The 22,071-nt window shown below is 32.0% G+C and overlaps 1 protein-coding gene across 1 annotated transcript; it reads left to right on the top strand.

Moving 5' to 3' along the window:
- Window positions 1-1,229: 1,229 nt before the first annotated feature.
- On the top strand, window positions 1,230-19,647 carry LOC145326860 (uncharacterized). The gene is made up of 5 exons (XM_080170296.1): window positions 1,230-1,372; window positions 8,745-8,929; window positions 16,030-16,116; window positions 16,810-17,850; window positions 19,361-19,647. Exons 1-5 carry the CDS (start codon window positions 1,342-1,344, stop codon window positions 19,475-19,477), a joined length of 1,461 nt encoding a protein of 486 aa, XP_080026422.1. The 5' UTR covers window positions 1,230-1,341; the 3' UTR covers window positions 19,478-19,647.
- Window positions 19,648-22,071: the final 2,424 nt, after the last annotated feature.

Raw genomic sequence — 22,071 nt, 5'->3', positions numbered from 1 at the left:
TCAGACTATTTTAATACCCTTCCCTACCTCTTTAAATACAGAGCACCCAGATTTCCTAATTACTTGAACATGACTGCAGTTTTACCATTTAGACCTTAATCATGAATACCACTAAAATTGAATACCCATCTTAAATAGTCATTAATTCTCTCCTTCCCTAGCTTATACACACATAAAAAAATAAAACAGTGTCAATACACATTTCATATGTAAGAAATTGGATAAGTGAGGAGTAGAGTAGCTACGCTAAAACTTTAGATCTAATATAGATTGAGAATGCATCTCTATAATGCAGTTTTTTTTCTTTCTATTTTTCTCTATTTGTCAGTTCAATTGGTTAGGGTTGTTTCAACTTTTATGAAAAATGAAATATTAGTTATAACTTGTTTTACATGATTTTCATATTATAGTTGAGCTTTTATGATTTGCCGCTTCTTAATGTATGAAAATTCCAGTTATGATAAAATATTTTTGTTGTTGAAATTTTGCTATTTTCTTGATAGTTTCTTTAATTTTTATAAAAACATAAATTGTTACTTATTTGGTAACATGGTAAATTCAATTTAAAACTTAATGATTATTGCTCCTTTTCAAAGGAAAACCTTTCTTCTTGCAAAAATCTTTATTTTTATTATTCTTTTTACTTGTGATTTATTTCAAAACAGTGGTGAAAAATGGAAAATAATGATAAAGAACAAGAATTAATGTTATAAATCAATACAAAAGTTCAAAATATTGAGATGCTTATATACCTGGAAAATACCTCTTGGGGGCGAGGTGCTGCCTTAGGCTAGTCTCCTTCAGCAGCGACCTTGATCCGTTCCTCGCTTGTGAATGACTGCGGGGAAATCCGTTCATGCGCCCAATGAAATATCCTAAATATTCATGTTATAACGGCAGTATTTAATTCATTACATTTATATTTTATTAGATTGTTAAGATATTATTTCTTCATCTCCGGCTGTTATCGCTTCTGCTCAGATTACTTATTTGTCCTTTTTTCTCAAAGTTCAAAATATTGAGATGCTTAGAGGCAGGGGACAATGGCCTTTAAATGATAATGCCCTTAAAGTTAATAGATTCATCCTGATTGCTTTAATCTTGATTAGGTTTAAAATTTTTACTAGTTTCTACACCATCTCACCATTAAGGTTTTTTTACTTATGGGTTAATTTTGTTTATTATATAGATATATTTTGAAAATCTTATTGTAAACTTACAAATAACTACAGTGTTAGTAGCCCCGAAGACAGGCTAGAGGATGCACAGAATGAGGACGTGTACGATCCTGAAGTGGAAGGAGCAAGAACGACCTCGCGAAGGACAGACAGACCAGAACTGATGGCGCTGGATCAGTGGATTTCAAATCTAGGTTAGTATATTTTATCATTATTATAATTATATAATCTTTTAATAATGGTTTGGTTTAAGGATTATTGACGATAAACACATGTACAGATAGCCAGATTACTGCTGAATTATACATACTTTGGAACCTAGTAAAAGTGTCTGACTCTGATTATGACATAAAAAAATTAGCGAATTAGAGGCCACTATAAATTTTACCATTGGTCAATTACAGTGTATACTGTATACTGGCCTTTCATTGGCTAATTTTTTTTACGTCATAATCAGAGTCAGACACTTTTCTAGGTTCATAATTTGTTGATAAAAGTTAAGCATATGTGTCAGCTTTAACAGGGAGAGTGGTGACATTGGACTATAGATTATACTGCCCACCCCCCCAAAAAAAATATTTTTTATAAAGACGTTCCCTAATAATTAGCTTACAAAATTAAAGAAATTTTATTAATTCTCGATTAGTAGGTACACCATAGAAGCATAGACGTCCAAGGGGGGGGGGGGGGGGGTAATGAGGCGATTACCCCCCTACAAACGGCACCCTACGGCATCCCCAAAATTTTTTTCATTTTACCCCCCCCCCAAAAAAAAAATAAATAGCTTGGACGTCTATGCATAGAAGTGTGAATGCTTTTCGCTAATAATCTTTATCTCAGAAGGGGTAACTTTGTTAATCATAATTATAGGTGTATGTTAATTCATCTAACACATTGTCTAATACCTTGAGATCTATGATGGGGGGGGGGGGGCAGGTGATCAATTATAATTTTGACACAGTTTGACATGTGAATCCAAGAATAATAAAATTATGAGACATAGGTGTAGGGAATCAAAAGGAATAAGACAATGGCCAATAAATTGATTAACATCCCCAATGATGATACATAAAATTACCCCTTCTTTAGATTAAAATTAGCGGTTAAAAGATTTGGACACTTAATTTAATGTACCAGTTAATCAAGATTCAATAAAAGTTCCAAAAGTTGTTAAGCTAACCAATATGAAAACTTTGGGGACAGCCCAAAGTCCCCTTTCTCCCTGCATAGGAATAGTCATGAGTTTCTACAATGTATTTCGAATAAATGAATAGGACAGTTTGTTCAGAAATAAGTTAGCGGTATCCCTAAAAGTGTCTAGTTGAGGACAGAAACACCTTCTTTATAAATATGAATTTGAAATGAGGTAGAATTATGCATTATGAAGAAAACATATTCTCCCATATTTTCAATTTATTGAGAGGGTTTTCAGAAGGTTTCGGTGCTTGTTGTTTTTTATTAGAGGAAAGCAAAATATAATCTAAACTGATGATTAAAAGCTTAATTATGACTTGGGCTTAAATAAATATTTATCCATGCATGGTTTGTTTATTGGTTGTATTGTAAAAACTTCATGGGAATCTAGGAAAACTTATATTGGGCACCGGGAAACTTTTGGGTTTGGGACCTTGTACACTATTGTTCACTATGGGGCAATTCAAATCTTTAGAAAAAATTGGACAAAATTAAATGATGAGAGAAAAAATACAGAAAAAGGGAGGGGGGGGGGGAAGAGAGATGGGGTAAGATATACAAAATTTATAAATGATAATGAGAGAGAAAGAAAGAAAAAAGTGTGAGAGAGAGAGAGAGAGTAATAATAAATTTTGCACTAATAATACCCATTGCACTTATTATAAAAGGTTAAGATTTAGGATATTAAAACAAAATTATCTGAATTAATTAATGACTATCAAGTATCAGTCAGGAAACCATTAATTTATTTTAATTATTTAATAATGGTTCAAAAGCCAAATTTTGGGTCATGATTTTACAAAATTTTGGTGAAATTTGTTCTCATAATATTGCAGTGATATCAGATTTTCAACAAGAAAATTAATTAATACGATCGACTTATTTGCTAATTAAATTTAAACAAAATCGAAGAAAATAATATTGATAAATAAAGATAAATATTTCTTCAGATTACTATTTTTTTTTAAATTGCTGCATTTATAAAGAAGGACAACATTTGTTCTAACTAAATAAAAAAATACTAAAAAATGGAACAGTGCCCCCCCCCCCTCAATCTTCAACGTCCAGCACACCCTTGATTTGGACGTAAGGACCAGACCTAATTAGAGAGCAGCTTCCTTTTATCTCATAAACACATATTTAGATCAAATTACCTTTTGATTTGAAAAAAATAATGAAATGTTGAACTGTTGAAAGCTTTAAATTGGTTAAATTATGTGTTGGCGTTGATGTAATACCACAAAGTTTTATTTGTCCCTATGTAATCCTACCATCATAATTTCAAATATTTCTATAGAAAAACCTATTTATATAGAATTAGATCTTTATTTTTTAAAAATATAATTCTTCCGTCGTATAAAATTAACATAAGTAAAAACATTGCCTTTGGTAGCTATACCTTTCTTTTATGTGTTTTTCTTTTTTCATTTCAAGAGGATTTGGATTGGGAAATAGATTGGGAAATAAGAAAAAAATGTTTTTTAAACAAATTAAATAAGAAAAATATGAAAACTTCCTGAACTGTTATTTTTTTCGTTTTCAGTCTAAATATAAAATTTAAACTTTTTTTAGTATTGAATCTACTCTAAAATTCATATCTTATTATAAGACGTAATAAGTTTTTTTTATTCCATTGCATTGTACAGATGTCCATTCTAGAGAATTCTTTGGATGGTATAGGATACCTTTTTATGATCAAGTCTTTGAATAGTTTAAGGCTAATTCTACGTCTCATTCCTCACCTTTCAAAATACAGTACCTGGATGTTTAGTGAATTAAGCACAATAATATAGAAATTATCGAGGAACTATTAAAAAAAAGAAAAATCGAACACAGTAATAGTGTCTGACTGATTATGACGTAACCAAAAAAATTAGCCAATGAGAGGCCACTATAAATTTTACCATTGGTCAATAACGGCCTATCATTGGCTAATTTTTTTTTGGTACGTCATAATCAGTCAGACACTATTACTGTGTTCAGAAAAATCTTCCAATTTTTAATTCATGATTTTTGGTTTTCTGTATTTGTGTGTGTGTGTGTGTTTATTTATGTGTGTAACCAATAATTCCAAGGCCAATTAAATGATTAAGGATGCGTGTCCCTGCAAGAAAGCAAAAGAAAAAAAACAACAAATAATATTTCTATTTCTCATTTTATTCGATATAGTTGTATCTTTTGTATTCGATACAACCGTATTTTTTTATGTTTACTGATAATATCTACCAAAAAGACAAAATGGTCTTAATCTATGATTATGTTGTTATATAGCTTGCCATTACTGCGCTACTTACGAGCTAATATATGTCTTATATATTAAACTATCAGTTGCTCTGTATTCGAATTATAAAGAGAGCATAAATATTTATATAATTGATTTTTAAATAAAATAGCCACTCTCCAAATTCTTTCATAAATGGAGAACAAAATCTGTTAGCGAGATCTTAACAGACAAACAAAAATAATCTTCATATGATGTTTTAAGGATAATAGTTTTTTTTATTGCTTCGTATTATAGACAGCTTTCTGCGGATATTCAATTAAAAATTAAAACCAGTTTTGTTATCTTTAATGGACCGAGGGCCAGGGCTAACATAGCTGGTATTATTTTAGGATTTTTATTTTATTATTCGTGGAACGTTTTCTGTAATACGATGCTATAAATGATTTTTCAGTATGGCTGAGAGCTGTTTCTAATCCAGCAAATATTGATCGGTTCGGAAGCCATACTGGAAATAATATTCGCTCGCTATTGCGCGATTTCTGTTTTGAGAAAACATTAAAAAAGGCCTCTTATATGTGTGTGAATGAATTGACATTGAATTTTTTCCCTAAATGTTGATTTGATGCTCATTCATGGTGGGAGTACAATATTAGGACAGTGTGCGATAATTTAAATTTTTGTAGGATAATTTATAATCTGAAGGTGGGGGGGGGGGGGGGGAGGGCTGTATTGTACTGTTGATTACACCAGAACCCAAAGTTTTTTAAACACGATTTCTCATTCGATGTATTATATACTTTTTATTAAATTTTGATTTGTTAGTTCTAATACTAGCAATGTTAAAACTTCTCAATTTACATCAATTTATCCTCCTTTTTCATATAATTTAAGATCCCCGGAATTTTTTTCTTTCTTGCTTTCCACCCCTAGTGACGAAGCAACACTATTACTAGGGTATGAAGGATCGATGTTGCAACCTTATCACATTCAACCAACGAAATATAACTGTAAAATATCTGTAGCCTTGGTTTCTTGGTCATTTTTTCTCAATACTTTATTTTTTTTTCACTTTCCGTACTAAACTTTTTTTTATGATTTTTAAAATTTTTATTGCTGTGCAGCAAATGATGAAAATTACTCTTGTTATTTTAATAAATAGGGATAATTGTTTTTAAAAAGAGTCATATTTTTATGATGCACTGTTTTAAGCTTCCAACAAAAATTATACTTCCGCTGTCCTACTGTGCGATTTTAAACAAGGATAACTAAATCCATAAGTAGTAGCCTAGGAGTTATATAGGGTTACTTAAGTCTTTCATATTCCTCTATATTTTTGAATGGCAATGAAAAAACAATATATTAGGCTATGCTAAGAAACTCTACTGGATGGCCCAATAAGTTACAAAAAAATGGAACTAAATATGATGAATATGATACAGAAAATCTAATATTGTAAATGGAATTGTTAAACAAAATTAAATTTAGGGTAGCAAATATTTTTTAATGTATAATGTACAACATCGTTATTTCATTTATAGATCACTACATGCTACAATGTATTCAAAATGGTCTTTGAATAATAACACTATACTCTAGAATTAACCCACAGACTTAAGGACTCAATAGAGAAGTTGCGCTAATGTAAACCAGAAAACCAATCAAGGGGAAATATATTCTGCAAATTAAAGAGGATTCATTGATTTTATTTATGAATGATTAAAGCAATCTTAGGCTCTATTTGCTTAAAAAGTTTTATTTGAATTCTAGAAGAAAAAAAGAGAACAGAAATTTAAAATGTTAATTATTATCATTTTTTATTGTGTTCTATACTTTGTTATATGTATTATTTTTCCCTACCTCTGTTTCTAAGCAACATGTTGGTAATTATCAAAGCATTACTGTCTGAGAGGGAGGGGACAATGAAAGTAATATTAATAACTTTATCCCCCCCCCCAAAAAAAAAATACAATTTTTTAAAGTCAAAATTGGAGGAATGATCAATTAATTATTATTATTCAGTCCCTGTCTCCCTGTTTGTTTTCACTTTCTTTCATATTAAATTAATTATTTATTCTTAGTTTTGATTTTTTTGTTGAGATAAATTGGCATGCTGCTTAGTGACATATGGAAAATAGCCCTTTTCTTTATACTTCCTTCGCAGCGAAGCTACATGATAACTATAGTATGTCGGTGCGACCGTATTTCAATAAAAGCAGTGATAAATTGATGTACATCCCCAATGGTGATACACAAAATTATCCTTTATGCAGATTATAATTAATGGTTGAAACTTTTGGACACTTAACTAAATGCAGTATTAATCAAAATTCAATAAAAGTCCCCAAGGTGGTTGTTAAGCCAACGATTAAGAAAACGTTGTTATAAGACATAGAGGACTAAAGTAATAAACACCGCTGTGTTCTATCCCTCACTGCATTAAAAGATTGTAAAGGATACCTAAAGTAAAGCTCCTCAAAACCCAATAAAAGATCTGCAGCAAAGATTCTTTATAATTTGTCATTGTTGATTATCATTACATTTACTGAATATGTCTCAGATTTTTACATACATTATTTCTGAATAATACATATGATAAGACAACAAGTTATTTTTATAAGAACTTTAGTTTGTGCAACCTTTGTCTTTAGGTATGCAATATGCATATTTTCTAATTGTACACGACATTAAGTTCCATCCTGATGATATAAAAAGTTTATAAGTTGCGTGCCTTCTGCAAAATAGGTAATATAGGGAAGCACTGTAAAGGGATGCTCTAAAACTTTAGGTTTTATAACAAAAAGTTCGCTTTTGTCTATGACTTCAATATTGAAAAATATTACCAGTATTAGACCTAGGTAGTGCATATTAATACTTACTAAAGAAGTGCAAACTAACTACGGACAATCTACCCGTTGATTGCACAACCTTTGTCTGGGGGTTGCAATTATGCATTTAATTGAATTGTGCCTATTTTGACCTAAGGCATTTCCCCAGCTCTTACCATTAATGTGACGCATCTGACATTGCAGCAATAGGAACCATATTATATTTTTGTAGCTTTTACGCAATGTTGAGCCAAAATTCGAGCCTATTACCATCCTACAACGAGTGGGTTATGTAGATAAGTTGAACTATATGAGATTCCCTTTAAAGTTGCACTGCACATACTGAGGCATAAAAGTTTATTACACAAAGATGAGGGGAAAAACTAGTGCAACAAGAAGTTAAAACAAGAATAATAAATATACAAAATGATGTAGCTTCGGAAAGCTTTATTTTCCGAATGTTTTTATGAAAATCCAATGAAAAAATTTAAACTTTAGGATTTTTAGAGATAAAAATAGTATTATAGCTGTAGCTGGACAAAGTGTCTAAAAATCAGCCTTGTGACGTCATAGAAATGAGGTTTTTTGGGGTTTTCTTTCCCACTTCTCCTCTCATCTCAAACTTCGGTACAAACTTTTCTTTGAAAAGGGGAGCTAATTGATATCAATGAAAAAAAAGGCAAGAAAAATAACCAATTGAGGAGCTTAAATCCCCTGAATATGTCATGAAATGATGGCATGATGTTCCTAGGTAGCATGCATGTTTTTGCCGGACATCCTTACTCTCATTCACATGCATACACACCAGGGAGGAAGATGACATTGGACTGTATTTGGCATCCAAAGTTTAGTAATCTTATTCGTTAGTTCAAAAATTTTAGGTACTTTAATTGAATTTTGATTGGTTGGTTCCAAACTAGTGTTGCTTAAACATTTCAACTCATGATTATAATCTACTGGAGGGGTAATTTAGTTCACCATCATTGGAAGGAAATGTATTAATTTATCGTCCATTGCCTGGTCCCCGAATACACACACACACGCACTCATTAATGCATATAAACATGAAGAAAAAAAACACTTAAACCTATAAGAAGAGAACAGTAGTGCATAAGATATGGGCTACCAATATCAGAATTTTACAAATAGAGATAAGGGGCAGCTCACTTTATTCACCATTTTCTATTCCTATGCACATGTTACAAGTTATTCCTATAAGCTTTTTTTTTAATACAACACACTATTTCTAAATTTTATGAGGAATATTTATAATTAATTATTGGTAAATGTTTTTCTTGAAATAAACATTTTCTGTAATTTCAGAGGATTTTGGAATTCTGACCACGGACATTGAGCGTATTTACCTGTGTATCGTGTGCCTGAAGTCCCTGTGCGAGGGCCAGGGAGACTTTGAGACCCTGAGTGAGGGGGACTACGAGACTGTTGCCTGCCTGTCTGACTGTCTGGGACTACTGGCTCCAGATATCAAGGACTACCTTCAACATCAGGTGAGTTTTTTTTTATTTATGTTTTAAGTTTAATCTGGGGAAGCAATGGATTTAGAATATACGTGGATATTATGACAGAGATAAACATGGAACTCATTTATTTGTTAGTTCGTTCATCCAGTATGAAGGGAGAAGAGGTTAAAAAGGGAGTGGATGAGGGGAATCGGTATTTTAGCCCGCTGCGAAATTCACTTTATTAGAAAAAAATGAAATAATTGTCATCTACAGAAGGGGTTATTTAATGTATCATACTTGGGGATGTACATCAATTTATCAGCCATTGTCTTTAGATCCTTGGAATGATAATACTCGAAATAATAAAAATTGCTAGCTATTATAAAGAAACATAGAAATCAATAAAAGTTCCATATGTCAAGTTAATAAGGGTCTGAAGACCCTCAAAACTGATTCAGGGAAAGGGAAGAAAATTTTGTAAAAAATGTCGAACATATGGTAAAAGTGCGTTTTGCAGTGATTTAAAGGGATAAGACAATTGCCGATAAATTAATGTTCAATAGTCCAACACAAAATAAAAGTCCCAAAAGTTGTTCACGTAACGAATAAAAAAACTTTGTTTTAAAACTTTGGGGTCAAGTGAAATAAACAGTCCAATGTCCCCTCCCTCTCTGTAATGAAAGAGCAAGAATTTAAATGAATTATATACCTAGATAATCATGAACCAAGCTACTTATAAATTGTTTTTCAAAATAATAGTTCCTTCGCATGTCTCTAAATAGCCCAATTTCTGAGCAAATTTGACATTGATCATTTGTTTCTTGTGTGCCTAATCACATCAAATAACAAGGATTATAATGTTCATAGAAATATGGCCTAAACTTTAAAAAAAAAGACTTTTGTCCCCTTTTATTCAAAAATATTCTTTTAAAAGTTTTTAGTACATTAAGAATTAAATGACACTAGTAAAAATCAAATTTGGTATCCTATTATATAAAGTAGTAAGGATGTTTTTGTCTGAAACTTACTATCTTAGAAATGGCTGGTTCTACTGGATTGTACTTTTCAGGAAACCTATATAAATATGTTCGGGGTAGCTCTAGGCTTTTTTTCACTTTCCCTAATAACTTTTCAGCTGGTATATATAAATATGCTTTACTATCATTACTTTGTATTATGTTTGTTAGAAGCAAACGGTATTATTATATTATCCAATACATACATCTAAAGTATGATATTGAGAATCCCCGCTCCTAATAACACACACTTTTTGCCTAACTTTTCTAGGCGGCAATAAATTGTAAGATAGGAATCTTTATCGACACCGTTCATGTCACTTTATTATCACCTATAAAAATCTTAATAGAGATTATACAATAGAAGTCTTTAGGATTTTTAAAAGTGCAACTACTTTATATTTTTAACGTCTGTCTGTCCGTCTGGGACAAATATCTTCAAGAAACTTATTTTAATATAATGTATTTGGGTCGCTAAATACAATTGTTATGCTATCGTTTTTCCACCTGCTAAAACATTCAATTACATAAATTCTTAGTTGATAATAATTAAAGCATGCTTTTATATGACTCAAAACAGTATTGATTAATCAAAAAGCAAGTTAGCTGTTGATACATCTACTTTTTTGTTGATTTTTTTTTATATATATTTTCGATGATTTTTTATTCTTTTCCAAAATGGTGTATCTTTTTGGATATGGGATGTTTTGTATTTTTATTTGCACACATGTAAAGATATGTTTTGGCACGCATAAAAAATTGCAGAACATTGCTAAAATATCTGAATTGATGCACCTTCACAATTCAGGGATAAAAGAAACATGATTTTTATTAGATTTCCAAAAGTTTTTTGATACTTTATTTCAAAACTACAACTTGATTCCAATTCTGATTTTTGGAACAATGATTCCTAGGACAACAAGTTGTAATAGTTTAAGCGAAGCATCTCTATAATCAAGTTCCAAAATAAAAGTTTGTCCTTAAAAAGAATGCTTAATTTTAAAATTTTAAATCGATAATATGCATATTAAATTACGCCATTTTACAGGTGTTCGTGTTCGTTTGTTCTACTGTTTAATTTCAGATCTTTGCCTTTATGAATGTTAACAGCAATTTACTAACTAAGTCATGCACTAGAAATAGCAGCATTAGTAACTACAAAAAGATACTAAATTATATCTCCATATTTCAAATTATTGTAAAAATGCCTAACACTTTCTCTCTGATATAACTTTAGCGTGCTAAATTTGATATCGATATCTAAAATGCCTCAAAGATTTTTTAGAAATTAAAGTTATATCTAGTATTAGTATTATTATTAAGAATTGTTTTTTATATAGAAAATTACTTTTACGAATCATAGAAATGTATCGTTTCTAAGTTGTTTCCCCTCTAAAAAAGCTTTACATTTCATATTTGGTATAAAACAGTCTCATAAATATAGAAATTTTTAAATGGAATTTAATTCTTGGCCACTAAAAAATCGAGGCATCCTAATCTCAAAACTGCCCCCACGTCCTTCTATGATGCAAACTTTATGTTGAACGCCGTTATCTTTATTTTCAAGCCTTAAAATGGTTTCTAAACAGTTTCTGTAGTGAAACTGTACGTTTGCAGTCTTACAAATCTTCGAAATGTATTGTTACACTATATAAAGTTGTGATGAAAGACTTCAGCTTAGAAGAGAGCATCTTTTCAAGGGGTATTTACTAAAAGATGAGCCTTAATTACATGCATGTTGTTTGTTAAACTGTAATTTATACTGGCACCCAAAGTTTTTAAAATACCTTTTCTTATTTAATTACAAAAAATTTATATTTTGATTTTTTGGTTCTAAACTAAAAGTGTACACTATTTTCAACTGATAATTTTAATTTACAGAGATGGTAATTTCATTTATCACCATTTGGGATGTAAATGTAACATACATTTTTCTAAAAAGTACAAAAATAAGTAGAAATAGCCATTTTGTGACCTTTAAGTAAAACAATTGTTCTTCACCCATACTCGAAAATGCATTTTTTACCTTCTTTATATACCTTTTTTTCGGCTGCGTATTTACTCTAAATTTATAACTTGTTTTTTCTTTTTAGCAATCAACATATTTTCACGTTTTAATCCTCGTTTTTGTCTTTGAGCTATCGTAATGCAAGATTTTCATCCTTGTTTCAATAATGTGTTTTATCATCTAAATTGTAAGGATTTTTTTTTATTGACTAAGTAATAAGTATTTTAATTTCTATAGAAGTTATCATCCTTGTGATCAGAGATGTCTAAGCTTTTTATTTTGAGGGGGGGAGGGGGTAAAAGAGAGGTTTCAAAGGTTTAAGGGGGGTAATCTTATATATTTTTAACCATTTTGAGGGGGTAAATTGAGGGGTTTCAAAGTTTGAGTGGGGAAATACCCCTTTACCCCCCCCCCCCCCAACTTAGACGTCTATGCTTGTTTTGACATTGAGCATATCAATAAAACAACTGTATGGATGTTGTCATCCTTGTTTTTCCCTTTCTTGGGCTTTTTATGCACTACAATGAATCAATTGGGAAAAAATGCGAATTTTTTTATATGTGTGTGGTAGATTTTGCATTGTGGCAAATTTTGCAGTGTTCCTTAATAACGACCAGAAAAGAAAGCAAGAATATTTACATTATATTTATTAGTGAAGTTACACATAACTAAGGACTGTCCGCTATTCACCTTTTATCTTAGCTTCTTGTAAGGCTAGGACTAGAAATTTTTGTGTGGTTTCCATGATAGCAAACGAGATAATTAAAGTTAAAATATCTGTAACTTTCGCTATGTTTTTTTTTTAATTTTTATCTAAAAATTTGTCATTTATTGCATCGTATTGTAGAGAGTCTTCTGCGGGTATTAAAATATAAAATATAAGATTTAAACAGGTTTTGATAGCCCCGCTTAACCGGTGCTTAACTTGATTTTTCAGTATGGCTACAAATCAATTCCAATCCAACAAAAATTAATCGGTTTCGAAGCCATTCTGAAAAATATTTTCTTAACAATGCCTGAACACCGATTATTACTAAAGTGTGGAAATGTGTTTATAAGTGTGGTTCTTTGTGTTTAAATTTGTGCATAGATTTGGGGTGGGGATTTGTATACTTAAGATAAAAAATATACATGTAAATACGAAACTAGGTATATAATAATCAATATAATGAAATCATAACTACAGTATTAGTTTGTAATATACAAAAGTAAAATTTAAAAAAAAACATATTTATCTATGTCATTTAAAATTATTGGGTATAATTTTCACTCTAAAAAATATGATATTGTTTAAAAGATAACGGTAAGAGAGAAATTTGGGATATTTTGCTTTCTAAAGATCTTAATCTTTAAATTAAGAAAACGCAACTTAAAAATTTTAGATTTATATTCATCGCTAGTTTGGAACCAACCAATCAAAATTTAATAAAAATACCATAACTTTTAGAGCACAAAACTTTGGGTACCACTCTAGTAATATAACAATAAATAATGTATTATTAGGTTTCAAAATTATTGTTAAGCTACTAAATCAACCAAATGTCTTACTTTAATTGGATGAACTTATTTATTTTTAGATTATTTCATTTGTCTTTTTTATAGTGCATGTAAAAGTGTGTAGTAATATGTATGAATAAATTAAAACAAGCATACATACATCCATATAAGGCCTGGAAAGAAAGTTACAAATTAATTAAAAAGAATACTTTTTTCTGAAAATAGATTGGGTTTATATATGTTTGCTGGTCATTAATATGCCTTTAAATTAAACTTAGGTAACACATATAACTTAAAATAGGGACCACGACCCTAGAGGCCTCTAGGTGCACCTGAAGTGGGAAGTCCACTCCTCTCCATTTTTCTACTTTAGCACAAAAAAGAAAAAGAAAAAAATCTCCCCTAAAAAAGTTAAAACCCTTCTAGGACCTATGAGAAGCTATATTATAAAAGGGAACCTGTTAATTATATGATAGGGTATATAATGTTATTGTTCTACACTGTTGAAAGACAAGCTTATGAGAACAACTTTGCATGCTGAAAATTCTCATTTTTACACCCTTCAACGGTGAGGGGGCGAAAAAACATGAGCATTATCCAAGTTTATCATATTGTACCATATTAAATCAATAAAGATTTTTATGACTGATTGCTCGACTTTACATCATCTACAAAATCTATGCTGTATATGCAGTCTCTAGGATTTTTCTTCCTAGTAAAAGCATTTCTGTATTATAGTTTATTGTTCTTTTTAATGTAAAAGATAGTTATTGCGGTAGAAAGGGTTATTGATTTTCTAGCTACCAAAGGTAGAACTTCATCAATATGCAGTGCAGAAAAATAGCCTAAATCTATTGGATCCCTAAGATATAATACTACTTTATATAGTACAAGCTGCTGCGCCCCTAGCCTCTAGGGGCTTTGTATTTGAATGAAAGAAAAGAGCAGAATAGCCTTAAAACCACCCCAAGACTTACATCGGGAATAAATAAAGTTGCCTAAAGCCAACCCTGGACCTATGTGAAGGTTCTCTACAATGGAGAACCTAATCGGTTCAGTGGTTAGCAAAATTCTTTGTTACAGACAAAAAAGCTTACCCTTTATATAATGGAATGTTCCAAGTCAAATATTATGGGAAACATGCAGTTTTTGTTTAAAATTCTCATGAACAACAGAACTTGAACAAATCTTAAATTGAAATTTTTACTATTCTTCAACATTGATATTGGGAATGTAAAATAACAATAATATCAACGTTAGACAAGGGCGAAAATTCTTTTTGTAAATAAATAAAATATTAAGGAGGGAGAGGACACTAAGACTGCAAATTACACTTGTACCCAAAGCTTTATAACCACGGTATCTTATTCGTTGTTAGAAAAAACTTTGGGTACTTTTATAGAATTTAATTGGTTGGTTCCAAACAAGTATTGTCTAAACTTTTCAACCGATGTTGACAGAAGGAGTTATTGTTTATCAATATTGGGAATGCATAAATGACAATAATCATAGAGTAGCTTTTTTAAATATAATTCTGTAAAGCATAAAAGTATTATACATGGATATTTATTTTATATTTTATATGCCTTCCCAAATTTTACATTCGACCTTTTCTGTTTTATACTAAGATTTGATGATAATAAACCATACTTTACATTTATGTACATTGTTTCACTTGTATTAAAATGACATAAATATGGAAATTGCTGCTCTATGACTGAGGAATGTCAAAACTATAACTTTCCTTTCCTTAATTATTGCTGTTTAAACAATATATTTAATTAAACGAAGTTAATGTGAAGGAAACGAAGTTGCGGGTTTCGTCATATGTTTTCAGTAGCTTTTATCATATTTCTGGCCTCTACGGGGGGCTAAAACCTAACCTATCAAAAGCTTCTGTGGAAATACGACCCGATTTATCTTTTGGATGAATTTAAAAACTGCACTGTCGTTCCAAAATTTGTACACCAATTAGGTAATTTAACAATTAGGCCTACTGTGTTTATGTTTTGATATTAAGTTGGTAAAGTTTATTTTGATTCACCTGAGTTGATTTGATAAAATAATCTGTTCTGTAATGCACGAAGTATTTTTACACACTTTAATTTTCATACGTGTCGATGTTCCCTGTAAAGCTTTTTGGGCCTGCTATTATATAATTTAACCACCATCCTAAAGTCACAATTAAAAACAAGGAGGATATTATTGGAAAAAGCACAACAAATCAGACAACATTAGTAACAACGCTAACGCATGTTATGTTTAACCTGATACTTCAGAAACGTCTAGGGGGTGGGGTAGGGTGTTTTTATTGAGGGGTGTTTGTTTATCCCCCCCCAAAAAATTTCTGAAAGTTCATTAAATTACCCCATCACCCCATTAATGCTTTGTAACCCCTCATCCCCCCCCCCCCTAAATACTTACTTAAAAATAGACATACTTACATTTTAAGACTTAATTATAGAAATAGACTTCGCTTTGGGCATTATGCCTAATCTTCCTGGGAATTTTTATTCCAAAAATCAATAATAAGTAATAAAATTTAGTAAAAAAGCGCTTTATTCTTAGCTTTTAAAAAGCACCTCCTCTAAGCAATTAAACTAACAGATTTTTTTTTATTTTAGAATTGCTTAAGCTTGGAGAGTTTGATTCAAGATTTACACTGGAGATGTACCAATGCTATTTTCAACAAGATAGCTAGAGTTCTTCAGGTGGGTAGTGAGATAGATAGATAGACAGATAGTCTAGTTCGATGATGGATAGACAGGTTTGTAGACAGATACGATATAGATATGATACAGATATGTATATAGATAGATAGTTAAAAATGTAAAATTAGATGGAAAGATAAGTAGATAGATATACAGATGTGTATTGTGTATGTAGGTAGATTTGATGGAAACATATTTAAAGATATATAGACATGGACAATTATATATACACTAGTGGCTTCGCCCCTATAGGCCTCTAGGGGCACTCGAGGAGGAGGGAGTTGAATCCTAAAACCCATTTTTTAAACTAGGATTTTAAAAAAAAAATTTAAAAAAATTTTTTTGGGGGGTTGGAGAAATTTTTTTTTTCTAGTTGCGATTTTTCTTGGGAGGGTGGTGGTACCCTCCTCAAAAATAGTTATAAACCTTCCCGGGGCCTAAGAGAAGCTACCATATTAAGGAGAACCCGATCAGTTCAGCGGTTAGCAAGATTCTTCGCTAGAAACAAACAAACAGACAAACATCGTTCTACTTTGTATTATAGCTGTTACAGATAGATATTAGGATTTGTTTACATAACAGACCGACAGAAAGACAGTAAAACAGAGAGATGGACAAAGCAAACAGACACAAACTGACAGACAAAGATATAAATGACAGGCAATACAAATAATTATTAAATTTCTGTTTCAGGAGACCCAGGATCCGAACACGCGACCTAGCGAGGAGAGCATCAGCGAGCGAGTCCTTGTGTTTTCCATCGCCATCCTGTGGTCGGACCCTAGCCTGCCTCCTGCTAGCCAACAAATTCCAGAACCGTCGTCAATTGACAGCCTGACCCTGTATAATCTGGACCATGTCCTTGGGTCTGTCAACAACATCATGTGCAATAACATTCCGGCGGACCCAGCCGCCATGCGGGCCTACAGCCCGCCGCAGGCAGGGTCCAGCAATCCCATCACACAGCTGTTCCGTCGGGAGTTCTCGTCATTTGGGTTTCTGTGTCACTTGTATCTTGAGGATAACAAGTTCCTAGACACGCTGACCATGGCAGAGCCCAAATATTCGGAAAAACGGCAGATTTTCCCGTTTTCTGTTATCGCCACCCGGCCACAGAACAAAACTACAGCTACTGCTGGCGGCAGCGGCGCAAACGCTTCGCTAACTTTCGACCGAAAGTTTGTTGCAAGCGAACTGCGCCGCATCGGAATTGTGGAGCGCGGCAACCTGGCGGCCGGATGTGTACACTCCGGCCAGGACGACGACATTACGTCAGAGTCAAGTTTCCCGCCAAATTCTACAATGACAGCCGCATACGCGGCCGGCAGCGTGCGAATGCCCGAGATTGCCACGGTTACCCCTACAGCAGCCTACGCTGCAATGCAGGCACACTCCTCGGCGACCTTGGCAAAGAAACCCAATCACTTGATGCGTCTCTGGAATCAATCAGCGCACAATATTCATGATGATCATGGTGCTACCACCATTGAGCATCATAATACAACAGAGAGAGAAGGAGGTGTGCATACAAATAGGGAGGACACAATTGATAATTTGAATATTGCAAATAATCACGAGGTGGAGGAGGAGAGGGAGATGGGGGAGGACAATGATGATCTGAATAATAAGACTGAGATGGATAATTTTGAGGGAGATGAAGAGGGAGGAGAGTGGAGAGAGGGAGATGACGGGAATCTTGTCTACTTGACTGCTCTCAAGTATGGTCTTGATTTGGTAAGTATAAATTATCCTTAGTAGCGCAGCTACTATATAATACAACTAGCGGCTTCGCCCCTAGCCTCTAGGGGCTTTGCTCCAAGGGGCAATTAAAGAAAAAATAATTAAGTACCTCTAAAGATGCATCACTAATTTTAAATAATTAAAGAAATATAAAATCAAGTACCTTGTGAGATGCCCCCACTCCACCACTAATTTTAAATAATAAAAAAAATGATGGGGGGATTTTTTCATTTTTTGAGGGGTTGGGGATGTTCGACCCACCAAGAAAATAGCCTAAAACTACCACAGGACCAGTAGGTATATTCCCTGAAGAGTAGAATCCGATCAGTTCAGTGGTCACCGAGATCTTAAGGGACGGACGGACAAACGTACAGACAGACAGACATCATTCTACTTTGTATTATAGATATATTTTTTATCCCTCCTTTTTTGAAGTTCATGAACTTTTGTTTGTAGTAAACATAAATGTGATGCTTTTGAACAAAATTATTCTTGGTTTATTTTATTAGTAGTTGTATTGCAACTAAATAAATAGTAAAAATATCTTTACATTTTATTTTTTTCCTCATTAGTTTGATTCTTATCACTTAATGCACAACACATTAAATATAAATGGGTAAAATAACATTTTTGTGTAAGCAGAAAACCGAGTATCACCCCCCCCCCCCTTCCTTTATGGGCTTTAAGTAGCACATCTACTCAATTATTAGGATATTTGTAAACATCACTCTCTTGCCGACTATCCGATGTTGTATGGTACATATGCAAATATTTTACAAAATAAAGATCGATTCAATTTTAAAAGGCAGTATTTATTGGTTACTTCCCGTGTACTATTGAAATTTGCGTTAACATTGACAGCCATTTTAATGTTGATAGTGGTTAGGTTAGGTTGAGTAATGTCCATGAGAGACCAGTAGGGATAAAGCTTTTCGTACGGGTCAGAAATAAAATAAACTGAGGGGATAAGTTAATCCAAGTACAAAAAAATTGATTCTACCTATGAATGCATTAAAACAAGCAATTTTGCTATGGATAGTTTTTAACAACACAGAGTCTTTAGATATTAAAAATGTTTATATTCGAATAAAATAATAAAATACTTGTATTTGGTTTTAACCAACTTTATTTCCATATTAAACATAATTAACTATGTCTAATAGAAAAATACAATAACTACTTTTCCAAAGATCAATTTCATACAAGCCTTACAAGCATTGGTTTTTACTTGGTGATTACACACAAAGCACCTTATTTTCAATTCATCTTAAACATATGAACCGGTTCTTAGCCCTACTGAAAAATCATGTATAGCGTCGTATTTTTAACGAATATAAAAATGAAAATAATAAGATTAATTCACGTTTTGTTAGTCCGGGTCTTCGGCCCCTTGAACCTAGCAATACTGGTGTTATTTATATAATTTCATTTTGATATCCGCGTAAAGCCGTCTATAATACGATGCAATAAATAAATATCATTTATTTATTTATGTTTTTTTCAGAATAGCATCCCTGCCCTGCCACACAAGCGTTCCTACATCATAAGCGGCGGAGTCAAAATTGACTACAAATTTCCCAAATACGGCAACCTTGTCTCTGGAACGAATCTGGGACAATAAATTTGACACGGCAACCCTTTTGTGGTGTCAGTTTTGTATTATTTAATCAAATCAAGGATATTTTTGTGTCCTTTTCAAATATTGATTTAAAAGAAACTTCTTTTATCATAAATAAAGGAGATTATATCTAAAGTGATGTATATTAAAAATACATAAAAGGATATTTAAAAGCATATAATTGTGAATAGAATACAATCTGTGATAGAGAGATATAAAAACTTTTTAGAAAGTGAATTTTTTATGTAAAATATGTATATCGAAGCCAGAATACCAAAAATTATTGTATGATTAGTGATTTAGAAAATTTCTCTATATTTTGATTATTGTCTTATTTTTATTATAGTTTGTTTTTATATGAGATTTAATAAATATTGTAGAATATATGGTTTAATTTCTTGATAGCGTAGCCATTCTATATTTAGTGTATGTTCGTTGTACTTTACTACGTTAAGGTAAAATATGTAGATGTTTGAATCATTATGCGAATGGAATGAAAAAAAAACACCCTTACTCTCAAACATCTGTACATTTTCTAACCAATAGTATGGCTGGGTTGTTTCTCCACTGTTTTCCCGTTGGCTGATTTTGAGGATGTGTCTTCATTATCTCTATTCTAGCTATCTAGGAAAATATTACTCTCAAATAATTATTTATTGACAAAAGAAAAATGTAACCCGGATTCTTGTGTTTGATAATGTGACTTTGGTAATCTCATCTGTTAAGTTATTTTGAGTTTGTCTAAAATGATCCTTATATTAAAGTAACAGGATATGTGTATGTGTGTCTGTTTGTCTGTCTGAACTGAAGTAACTTTGCTAACTGATGTACCGATATGGTTTTCCTTTATAATGTAGCTTCTGAAAGTTCTTTAAAAGGTTCACAACTATTTTGGGAAGTTTCCATGAGGAATCGCCCATAGAAAAAAAAGAATTGACTAAAAAAATTTAGTTTTTCTTTTAAAAACAAATTTAAGATGAGGGTAATTGATTTTATGCTACTAAAAGTATAATAATACATTGAAAAGTATATCTTATTAAAAACAAATGCTGCAAAATGTAGCTATGAAGTAATCTTTATTGGATGTTTTAGAACCCAAAATTAAACATTACATCATAACTACACAATAGGGGGACCTAGATGTTTGGCCAGGATTCAGTATAAAAACATACCATAGAATATGAAAGTTAATACAATAAGCATTTTTAACTGAAAAAGTGGATCAAAACTTAGTAGGAGCTTTATAAAGGCACACTGCTTGATGCAGAGCCTTAATTTTGTAATAAAGTCATTTAAAAAATACAGCCAGGTTTCAGCGACTTTTATAAAAACATGGATGACCACATCCATAAAAGTGAAGCTCTGAAACGGTAGGACATGCGAAGATAACACTTGTAAAGTAGCAGGACAGAATAAACGTGTAAATGTATACGTATAAACAAAATTGTAAGTATACTTGTTGCAAAAAATCAACATATCTTGCATAGACGCACGGACATTCTGATAGCGATCATAGAGTTGCTACGCTTTCTAAATCGTACCCAAATGTTAAAGGAATCTTCTTGAAAAGTTTGAAATAAATAGGAAAATTCTAACATGTCTAAATTAACGGAAAGAGCAATTCATTACGGACATTACGACAGACGGACCGACCTAATTTATAGAAAAGTTTTGGTTCTAAAAGTTTAACTATCTGGAATCAAACCTTTTCACAATAAATACCTTTTATATTATACAATGGATTTTAGTAAAATTTTAAGATCAAGGCTCTGCACCATTTTTTGTGGAAAGCATCTATACTATAACATGATCAAATCTTGAAGTCATTCAAAGCAAAATACTTGGTTACTATATTCATTTCCATGAATGGAATCACATCTAGGTTCATTAATAAGCCAATTCCAAAATATATAGTGATATTACTTTATATAGAACAAAGAAACCGTTTATATTTGCAATGGATATAGAATACGTGGATTTCATGGTGATTTCGCATAAACTGATAAAATGTTTCTCCCTGCTGTTTGATAGAACGATCCTCAAACCCCCTTATGACTACCCCATCCCCTTCCTCGACAATGGATTGACCAAGATCTGAGGGTCATATTGGCAACCTAAATTGACGACAAGAATTCTCCTGACACAATATCCACAAATTCTATTTCCACTATATTTGATTATTAACTAACATCAAAATATGGTCAACATAACTACTTTAAAAAAGTCGTTTTCCCTTGGAGGTTTTTCTCTGTAGAATTTAAAAATATTATGTTTTTCCCCAGGGATGAAGGGGACATTGGACTAAAGGTAACACATAGATACTACACACTTATTTTATAACCACTCTATCTTATTTGTTAGCTCAAAAGCTTTGGTTACTTTAATTGTATCTTCATTTCTTCAGTCAAAGTTCGCGGTAGTCTATCGTTTATATTAAAAAAGAGTAAATTCTTTTTTGTATTTAGCTTAAGATATCAATAACTGATGAACCTATTTTTCTGCTTTCCCTTACCCTACGACCAGGAGCGCAACAGCTAGTTTCTTTATACGGCATTAGATTAAAGCGGTCATTGCTTACAAACTATCCATAAAATGAT

Source organism: Acartia tonsa, chromosome 8 (genome assembly GCF_053477335.1).
Source record: "Acartia tonsa isolate MP-2025a chromosome 8, ASM5347733v1, whole genome shotgun sequence".
NCBI lineage: Eukaryota > Metazoa > Arthropoda > Copepoda > Calanoida > Acartiidae > Acartia > Acartia tonsa.
This window is presented reverse-complemented; position numbering and strand designations above follow the sequence as displayed.

Coding starts and splice junctions, on each gene's coding strand:
- LOC145326860 (XM_080170296.1), top strand. CDS start 1,342: ATGGCGCTGGATCAGTGGATTTCAAATCTAG. Junction 8,930..16,029: donor AGGACTACCTTCAACATCAG/GTGAGTTTTTTT, acceptor TTTTTATTTTAG/AATTGCTTAAGCTTGGAGAG. Junction 17,851..19,360: donor TCAAGTATGGTCTTGATTTG/GTAAGTATAAAT, acceptor TGTTTTTTTCAG/AATAGCATCCCTGCCCTGCC.